Source organism: Hydra vulgaris, chromosome 12, assembly GCF_038396675.1.
Source record: "Hydra vulgaris chromosome 12, alternate assembly HydraT2T_AEP".
NCBI classification, from domain to species: Eukaryota; Metazoa; Cnidaria; class Hydrozoa; order Anthoathecata; family Hydridae; genus Hydra; species Hydra vulgaris.
In genome coordinates, this window is record NC_088931.1 from 71526134 (window position 1) to 71537263 (window position 11130).

At 29.5% G+C, this 11130-nt stretch overlaps 1 protein-coding gene across 1 annotated transcript; it reads right to left on the reverse strand.

Annotated features, from left to right (window-relative positions):
* Window positions 1-9152: 9152 nt before the first annotated feature.
* Window positions 9153-10204, reverse strand: LOC136088309 (uncharacterized). Its single transcript, XM_065812004.1, has 2 exons — window positions 10148-10204; window positions 9153-10097 (listed from the first exon to the last, which is right to left on the reverse strand). Exons 1-2 carry the CDS (start codon window positions 10202-10204, stop codon window positions 9153-9155), a joined length of 1002 nt encoding a protein of 333 aa, XP_065668076.1.
* Window positions 10205-11130: the final 926 nt, after the last annotated feature.

Consider the following 11130-nt stretch of genomic DNA (forward strand, 5'->3'; position numbering starts at 1 on the left):
AATCTTCTCAGATGTTGTGCATTCAGTATTATTTAATTTTGAAAATTGTACGGTGCCCTTTAACCATTCTTCATTTTATTTCAGAAAAAATTCTTCCTATTTTCATGCTGCTCTCCATCTCGATCGAAAATTTGCAAATAACCGTGATAATGACATTTCATCCTCACCTACTTGTATCACATGTTCCGTTTTTTTGAAAATTGCATCTGTCAAAACATCAATGATGAATTTATATTCATTTTTTAAACTGTCTTTCACGATAAAGAATATATCTTTTCTTGACAGTTCCGTATTTGAAGATTTGGAAGTCTCTGTAAAAAAAATACAGTTATAACTGCTGAGAGTTCTTTGAGGACTATTTTATAAAATTTTGAGATTATCATAAAAAGGAACGAGAAGTAACTTGTAAAGCAAATATTTATAATAATAAATTATTGTATTAAAATGTTATTAGTGCTATTAAATAATGTTAATCCACTAATTTCCATGACCATTATAAGACACTAATCTATATTTATAGATTAATGTCGCACCACGCATTCCTCCATAAAAACTACTATCTCTCTATTAAAATGGTACTCAATGGCAGCCAGTTTTTTACTATGTTATATTTAACACTATAAACTATCAATTCCTTGTCGAAAAAAGGTGGATAACCGCGGTTAAATTTTTAAAACTACATTAGAAAATCAATTTTAGAAAAAAAATTTACAATTTTTTATGTGTACTTGTCGCGCGATTTAAATATTAAAAAAATTAAAATTTAAGCAGCCGTGGCGCAGTGGTAGCGCACTTGCCTCAGAAAACTAGGATCCGTGGTTCAAACCCCCTTCTGGGCAAGTTTTACAACATTGGTTTTGAAGGAGGCGTGAACTTCCAATTAAATGCTTATCCCCGGTGCTCTGTGATAAGACCGTTAGGACTTCTTGTGGCACCTAAAAAAAATTGAAAAAAAAAATAGCAATAACTGTGCATTACCATATATTCTACATACCTCCAGAAAGTGATTCCATTTTTCTAAATTACAATTGAAAAAGTTTCTTTAGTTTAACTGCACTTTAAAATAGGCAAGAGTTTTTCGACGTGTCCACTTGTTTAGTGCGTACCGAATGGAGGCTAAATGATGTCCAGGTCACCCTAAAGCAGGCATATACCTGCCCTGTTCAAAATTTTGTATTAGGACTATCTGTAAACGAGATCTGAATGTAAAAAGACAAAAATATTAAACTCAAAAATTTGACTTTTGGCCACGAAATCGGGATTTCGTCCCACGGTGCGGTGTGTCTTTTAGAATATGTAATTTTAACCTTGTTCTAACAGGTTTTATCTACCTACATGATTCAGTGAGGCCTGCCTTGATTATAAGCTTTCGTGATTTTATAGGCCTTTATATCCTCAGCTGTATAAAAACTTGGTGATCAGTTTAGGTTTCAGCTTTTATTTTATTTTTTATGCCTTTTTTTAAGATTTGTGATCATTTCTGTTTTTGGAGGGCACATCCAGTGTTTTTTAGTACAACATTTCTTTACAGTTCATATAGTTATATCACAAAGAGAGAGAGTGTACTCTCTCTCACTTTGTGTTACATACATATATAATATATGTATATAACACAAAGTATAATAAAAAATTAACTTTTTTAAAGCATTTGGTGTTCCTGTATCATTAAGCAATAGAGATAAGCTTCGCCTAACCCATAGTTTTGAAACAAAAAAATGCGAAAAAAAGAAGAATATTAGAACTATCAGCTATAAAAAAAAGTCATGTACAAACAAATGAGTTGGTTAAAATAAGAATAGCTTAACTTCAAAACACATTTGAGTTAAGTCAATATTTATAATTACAATGCGTCATTATATTAAGTTTAGGACTGGTATAAGTCATCAGTGACCCCTGGGTGAAGTAGTATGTAGGGATTTTTCTACATAAACCAAATAAAGAATTTAATAAAACCTAATAAATATCAAATTGAGGAAAATTTAACTTACACCATTATAGTTCTTACCAGCTCAAATGATCATTAATTTTAAATGATGTATACAATTTTTATAATTTGGACAATATACACATTAATTAAATGCAACAGATGGCCTTGGTATTATAAGTTGTGGCCATGCTAACAACATGAAATTACACTACAGAACTAACTGCTATATATATGTATATATACATATATACATATATATATATATATATATATATATATATATATATATATATACATATATATATATACATATATATATATATATATATATATATATATATATATATATATATATATATATATATACATATATATATATACATATATATATACATATATATATATGTATATATATACAATATAGTTAGCTCTGTATTGTAATTTCAAGTTGTATACTTCAATATATATATATATATATATATATATATATATATATATATATATATATATATATATATATATATATATATATATATATATATTCATATATATATATACATATATATTCATACACACATACTTTAAAACTCTATTAACATCTAGAAGGAACCTACAAGATGTGGAAACACTCACAGGGCTCGTTTAACAATCCATAAGACAAATGTGTTCTAAGTACAGAGAAGTACTAGCCATTCTTTATGTAGTTATGCTATATACCTTCTAGCATACTACAGAGAAGGATTAAGGATTAAAAGGTGCATATAGTGAGGCTTATACAAATTTTTTTTTCTACTACTAATTTAGGGAGAAAAAAAAGCAAGAAACCCTGTTGGTTCTATTGAGAAATATTCTTGGAAACAAGTTGAGTGTTTGGATGAAATTTCATCCTACCCTAATGGTTTTAAAATAAACTTTTCTGAACTAACAAGTAAATTTTCTGTGACAAACAAAAAAGGTAATAGCTTTAAATGTCTGAGGTATAATATATTTACAAAAATAATAAACTAATAATAAATGTATTATGCTAATAAATTAGTTTTACCATTTTAACAGTAATAAGTACCAATAAAAAAACAAGAATTTTCAACAAAACAGTTTTTATGTATTACACCCGCAAACGGAGGCCAAGTACTGAAAACACTTTTAGAATCTATGAACTGTGTTCTAAAAAGATTAAATCTAAAAAGAAAAATGTCAGATAATACATACTTTGATGGCTTTAATATTAACAATATACAATATAGAAGAAAAAAACGGGGGCATTTTTAACCTTACTTTCACTTAACATAAAAAGGTTGAACTTTTCCTATTTTATTAATCATTCATGTTTTAACTCATTTATAGGTTAAACCTGCCATACATCAGAGATATATTTTTGCCATGCGAGCCAACTAATAAAAATATAAAGCAACAACTCAAAAAAAATAGACGATGGAACGTATAATTCAGGGGAAAAGATTGTACCCCAAAGATATGAAAAAGTATTTATATTATCTGAAAATCAAACAATTAAAAAAAAGAGGTTCATATTGAAGGCAGAAAAATTTCCTTGAAAGATATATGACTAAATATGTTCAAAGACCATGAGATTTTTATGAAATTGTTGATGCTCTTAATAATATTCACAAATATAAAAATGAGAATGACACCCTAACTAAAAAAGACCTGATAAATATACTTAAAACTTACGAAAGAACGAGGAATATAATTTTTTGGCATAATTGCTCCAGTATATCTAATCACACTCACTTTCTTGTTACTCTTAGCGTAATGTATGATACAGTAATATTTTTAAGTAGCTTTGAATATAAAAAAAAGTATGGAGAGGAAATAAATGTTCAAGCAGAGGTCGAAAAGCCTTATTTATACATACTTGGTAGATATCCCTCTAATGCCCTGCAACTTTTGCATAGCGATGACAGGATTAATGACATTTTGAAATTGAGCAGTCCCTAAGAATTCAAGGGAACACTTACTTTAGATGTTGCACGAATATTCAAAGGTGACAATCCAGCAGCACAACTGAAAGCCGGTCATCAGAAGGGTGGTAATTATTTTTGTTGGGCATGCAACATGCATGCAGATCTTTCTGATAATATTTCTATATCACTAAGCTTCCCATACACTTCCTTACAAAATTGTATAGACCATATAAATGCAAGTAACACCTCACAGCTGGCAGTAAACCAAGGAAAAAAATTATATTCATGTCTAAAAAAAGATCAGATTGAACAAGAGCTTTATGAAGAAATATTCAATTTCCATTAAATACATCTGTCAAAAAATTAAAGAAGCTTTTGGCAAATGAAATGCATGGAGTGCAAGAGTTGCCTGCCCTTTTTTTTAAAAAACCAGATTTTTCTTTAACACAACTAAATCTTTTACACTATGAAATTTTAAATAATGAACCAATCCATGATATTTCAAACCATATTAAAAATATATTTGATGAGTTGCCATATTTAGTGGAAAAATAATATAAAAAATTGTAGAAAATATAATTTTCAATGGCATTGAAGCAAAAAATGCTGCCAACTATTGAAAAAGTTTATTAATAGTTACTAACTGGATTCTAGAACATTATAAGGTTGGTCACTTTGTTTTAAAATTTTTACTAACTCTGTGCAAAATACAAAACATCCTTTATATGCCAGAAGAATCTAGATCAACAGTATTCTTCGTTTAATAAATACCCCATTTGTACATGCAATAATTATAAAAGAACATTTAGAAACAAATTTAAAAAATAGCAAGCGAAAATTCTTTGGTGCATACTATCACACATCCCATGCTCCACTACAGTATAGGTTGTTTGCAGATCTTATGTCTAATGTGGAAAAAGAAGAAGCAATGTTTCAAAATTTGAAACTGTCTACAAACACATCTTCTAATCATCATTCAGATAATGTTATTTTTAATCCAATAATCCGCAACCAAGCAAAAAGATATTTAAAGTAAGGAAAACATTAAGTAGACTATGTAATGGTTGGTAGAGTTTGTTTCAATACTTCACAAATTCTACCAACCATTACATAGTCTACTTAATGACACAAAAATATAATTTACTTGGATTAAAATAAATAGCGATGAAAATCGAAAACTTTTAGAAAATCAGCTGACTATTTGGTAGAAGGCATTAATGTATGGTGGAAAAAAGTTGAAGATGGAGTAGTACTATTTGATATAAACTACCCCAATAATTCGAAAAAAATATTTTCCCATTTTCGTTCCTCCTCAATGCAACAACAGTCAAAGTACTTAGAAAAATGCTGGAAACATTGTTTGGAAAACAAACATAAAATTCCCGCTTATAAAATCACAGTTGGTGCAAATGTGTTTTATTTAGACACACTTCAATACTTTCAAGATTTTAACACTGAAAATATATCTAGAAATAGTATTTTATCACTAGATATAATTTTGATTTAATTATATCAAAGTTTTTCAAATTAGTATTAAGAACAGTTATTTAAATAATACAATTATTCTTAATAACAACATCTAATGTTATTATTATTGTATTATAAAAGAACGTAAATGTTATAAAAAATATGTTTATAATGTGTTTACTACATAATCATTATGTTATATTAATATGTTATAACTACTTAATATGTAGTATGTGTATGTAGTTATAATTATATAAGAATATAATCGTTATGTAGTGCATAACCATTGAATGTACAGTTACGTATTAATGTTGATGACCCAAAAGAAATAGCTAGTGAGTTAAATAAATTTTTTGTATCTGTTGGCCCAAATTTATCTAAAAACATTCCAGACATGCTAAATCCTATAATTAATTGTGTTTTTCCACTTAAAACAAATTTAAATGCTTTTGAAGTATCATTTTCAGAATTTGAAAGTGCCTTTAAAATGCTAAAATCTAATAAAGCAGTATGTCCAGACGACATCAGTGGAAACATAGTCATTAGTTCATATAACAACATAAAAGATATTTTATTTAAGGTTTTTAAATGTTCAATAAATCAGGGAATTTTTCCTGAACAACTGAAAGTAGCTAAAGTTACTCCTATATTCAAAGGAGGTGAACTAAAAAATGTAAATAATTATCGTCCAATCTCAGTTCTTTCTGTTTTTTCTAAAATATTTAAAAGAATTTTATTTAACAAAATATTTAATCATCTCTCTGTTAATAATATACTTTATAACAATCAGTATGGTTTTAAAAAGAATAACTCAACTGAACACGCAGTAATTCAACTCACTCGATGCATTACAAATTCCTTTGAAAAATCACAGTTTACTTTTGGCGTTTTTATAGACTTATCTAAAGCCTTTGATACCATCAATCACGTCATTCTCATAAAAAAACTGAAACAATATGGTATCACCGGTGAAGTCTTGACATTATTAAAAAACTACTTAAAAAATCGTAAAAAATTTGTTTACATTGATGAATCTAACCCTTCAAATGTTTTAGAAATAGCCTGTGGAGTTCCACAGGGTTCCATACTTAGACCACTATTATTTCTTATTTATATAAATGATCTATATAGAGCCTCTAACTTAATGACAATAATGTTTGCGGATGATACCAATCTTTTTCTATCCAACAAAAACATCAATCATTTGTTTCATGATATGAATATTGAACTGAAAAAAATTTCAGACTGGTTCAAATCAAATAAACTTTCGCTAAACATTGAAAAAACCAAATATATTCTCTTTCATCCAGTTTCAAAAAAGCATATTCTACCATGCAAAATGCCTGTGCTTATTCTTGATAACATTCCTATAAAAAGAATCACGTACACAAATTTTTTAGGTATCATTATAGATGAAAATCTTTCGTGGAAGTACCATATCGATAACTTATGCCATAAAATATCCAAAAGTATTGGAATTCTTTATAAATCAAGAAGTATTTTAATGAGACATACTTTAATTAAGTTATATTACTCTTTGATACACTGTCATATTAGTTATGGCAATGTCGCGTGGGGGAGTACGCACAAAAGTAAGTTAAAACCTCTCCATTGTCAACAGAAGCATGTAGGACGTCTTATAAATTTAAAAGATCGTTTTACTCATGCAAAGCCTCTTTTATTTAACATGAACATTCTTTATATTTATGAGGTTAATATTTTCAAGGTTCTTTGTTTTATGTTTAAATGTAAAATTAATTTATGTCCAGTTTCTTTTAGTGATTTATATTCATGTAAAGAAAAAAACAAATATATACTCCGAAATAATAATTTTATACGACAACCAAAATGTAAAACAAATATCGGCAAATCCTGCTTTCCATTCCGTGGAGCATTTTTATGGAACAAAATAGTCTTAAAAAATTTTGATTTTACTCATGAATGGAGTTATCCAGTATTTAAAAAAAAACTAAAAGAAATAATTTTTAAAATTGATGACATATTTCTTTATTTTTGAATGCTTGGTTTTGATGGCTTCATAAGATAGCTTTATATTTTAGTTTTGAATATATTTGACCACGAACGATATTTATATTTTTGTCAAGTCAAGAGTTTTTATCTTGTAACTTTATTTTATTGTATTTAACTTATTTAATTTATGTTCTAGCGGCTCTCGATGACAAGACCTAGTAGTCTTCTGCGAGTCTCCGCGTTCTTTATATTAAAAAATATATATATATATTTTAGTATTTATATAATATATTTTAACGATTTATTTTAACATGTAACACTAGTTTTATTCAGATTGTAATAAAAAGAACAAAAAAAAAAAAAAAGGCAGGTCTTGCGTCAGTGCAAGTGCCACAAATACAGAGAAAAGCTGGGATATCCTTTACAGCAACAGAGTACGTAGAATTAGCATCAAAATCCATTGTGAATATCACAAGTAATCCTATTATCGAAATAGGGCCAATAACAGAGATTAGTGACCAATCATCTATACAAGAAACAGATAATAAACAAGTTATCATAATTGCAGCAGATAAAGGAGCAGAACTACAATATTCAGAAACATTCAGAAACTAAAACATTACCGAAACTTAGAGAGTGACTGTAGAAATGGGTAATTATGAAGTACCTGTAACTGCAGCGGCGGACCTAATTCTAGCAGAAAAGATTATTCAGAAGCAACCAGACAACGTTGTAAGCGTCAATGAAAATGTTCCTGCCAAATTTCTAGAGCTGAAAATGCAAAGATGATTGATAAAAAGCAATTTATTGTATTAGGGCCAAATCAGCCAAAAAAACATTTAAGGTTATCTAAATATTACACTGAATCAGTTAAAGTTAATGACATTGAAGTTGTGCAGATGAGGTCATGGCTGATCTACTAAAATTTTGTCTAGTAATAGAGAGTACTCTATTACTAGACAAAATTTTTGCATTGTTTGTTTATGCTTTGGATGAAGAGAGGACGCAAATTCTTTACGTAATGGGTTTGATAATTGGTCAAACTTAAATCACATCATAACAAAGCATTGCACCCAGAAAAACCATCGAAATGCTGCTGAAGCTATGGTTCATGTATTACCAGACTCCAAAATTGATAAAGTATTAAATAATGAAACCATGAGACATCTGAACAAAAAATGTAAAAAAACGGAGAAACTACACCAATACCTAATACAAGTTATTGATGCTATTTGGTATTTGATTGCAGAGAGAATTTTTTTACGTACAAATGAGGAAGCCAACTTTTACAATGACTCTGAAAAAAATCTTTCAATGTCGTGCGGGTAAATTTCTAAGTTTGTTAAATTTACTGAGTCAATATGATGAGGTTCTGAGTGAAAAACTTTCAAATATTTGCAGTACTCAATAACAATCTTCTGGAAGGGGTGCTAGAATTACGTTTCTTTCTAATTAAACACAAAGCAAGCTAATCCATACTATGACACAGATGGTTAAGAAGGATATTTCAGAAGAGATAAATAATTCAGTATTTTTTTCACTATCAGCTGATGGTACCACTGAAATAACACTAAGCAAGCAAACTTTTATTACTATTGTATAACGTTATGTTACGCTTGTGCAGAAGAGGCCGTTGTAAAGGAACATCTGATTTTAATGGTTGAAACTGAAACAACTACTGGTGAAGAAATAAGTGAAAAGATAAACTCAAATCAAATAACATAGATATTCAAAAGTGTGTGGCTAACGGGTGATGCGGAAGTTATCGGACAAAATAAAAACGTCAATAACTTATTTATAAATAAAAAAACAAACTACTATTATATTTTTTTTAAATAAAGCACTTATCTTTTAATAAAAATATATCATTTTTTATATGAAAAAACACCACCATCTGCAATTGATCTCAATTTTGCTCTGACGCCTTTCATAAGCGACTGTAAAAAGTTTAAATCAATTTCTTGTAGTTTTAGTTTAATGCGATCAATCAAAACTTGCTCTGTTGAAGCTTGCCAATCTCCCTCGTAAACCTTCTGTGCCAAATGTCCCCAAAAATTTTCAATTGGTCGTGCTTGAGGCACATTTGGGGGATTGGATTCTTTATCAACGTAATAGACATATTGGTTCATCCAATTTAGAGAACCTTTAGAATAATGAGAACTTGCTAAATCTGGCCAAAATAAATAGTTAAAGTCTCCATGATACTTGTGAATAAATGGAAGAAGTCGTTTTTCTAAACATTCATTAATATAGATTGATGTATTGATCGCTACAGCCTTGGAAGTGCGAAACAATGGCTCGGACATACCACGGTCAGATATGGCTATCCACATTAATAATTTTTGTGGAAATTTCTCTTTTCCTATAAAACGAACGCTTTCTGGGCATGTCTTTTTGTTGTTTGTGTAGTATCCAGAATTTCCAGGTATGTTATCCCCTGCAAAACAAAAGTATTTTTCGTCATCAATTACTAGAAGCGATTTTGTGTTATAGAGTTGGTTAACTAGTTTCCTGCTTCTATTCTTTGCCTTTATTTGTTGTTCTATAGTGTATTTTGGAGTCTTTTCACGTTTTCTATATTTAATATTCATTTTTTTTAACTGACGACCAATTGTCGATTGATTTACACCGAATTTAATATTTATTTTTCTCTGACTGACCCCTTTTCGATTGTTGACAAGTATTGTTAATTCGGCTTTCTTTTCTCTAGTCCAGGATGTCGGACGACCAGGGTGCTTTCTATCAGAAAACGATTGAACAGCTTCAAGTCTTTTTAGGTTATCACATATTGTACTTCGAGCAAATCCTTCCTTTTCAAAATGATTTACGATTTTTTTTTTTTAATATTAGGTTTATTTACAAAAAACATTTTTAGTCGCTTTTGAAAAGGTTCTCGTTCAGCTGCATTTAACCTCATTTTAAATAATTGTGTTTCAAATAATAAAGTTTATATTTTATAGAACGTTTTTGCCTACGCATAAAACCACAAAAACTAATTATTATGTTCAAATAATGAAATTAGGATTTGTCCGATAACTACCGCATCATCCGTTATGTCTTTTGATGGTGCGAGCAGTATGCAAGGAATAAAAAAAAGAAGTTGCAACACATTTAAAGCTGTGTTCTCCCGAATGCTGACACTATAACCTGCAGTAATCGATTGCCTTGGACAAATTTTCAATTACATGGAATTTAAAATGAATATTCGAAGCAAAGCACAAGGTCTTTAATCCCAATTTAAGTCATGAAACAATTGTGACTTTATGTCTCTTCAAATAAATTTTTACTATCTTGGGTCCCCTAAATGAAATTCTTCAGGGAGCAACACTTTATTTTTCCACTGCTATAATTTCTGTCGATGTATCACTGGAAAAGCTTCAAGTACTAAGGGACAGTGCTGGCCAAAATTCTATTTTATCTGCTGTTAAAATTGCAACTGAAGCTCAGCTTGAACCGCAAACATTTGTTGAGAAAAGAATTCCCAGAAAGAAACGACTAGACTTCGATGAAAGAGAAGATGAGCAGCTTACTCAGGGTAAAGATCAGTGGCTAGCAGAAGTGTTTTATACAGTAGTGGATTCAGCAATTGCAGTTCTAGGATAATAAAACGTTGTCTTCTTTCCTCGCCATTTACAATTTTATGGTGAAGATTTTGCTAGAAGCTGTATTCCCCTTGTTGCAGTTCTATACAAGATACTCAATACAATTCCAACAAATTCAGCAGAGTGTGAGAGAGTTTCCTGCAAACTAAAACTTCTCAAAACTCGTCTAGCAAATTGGTTGACATCAGAGCATGTTGGGGATCGTGTTTTCTTGTCAGTGGAACATGAGAAAATGGGAATT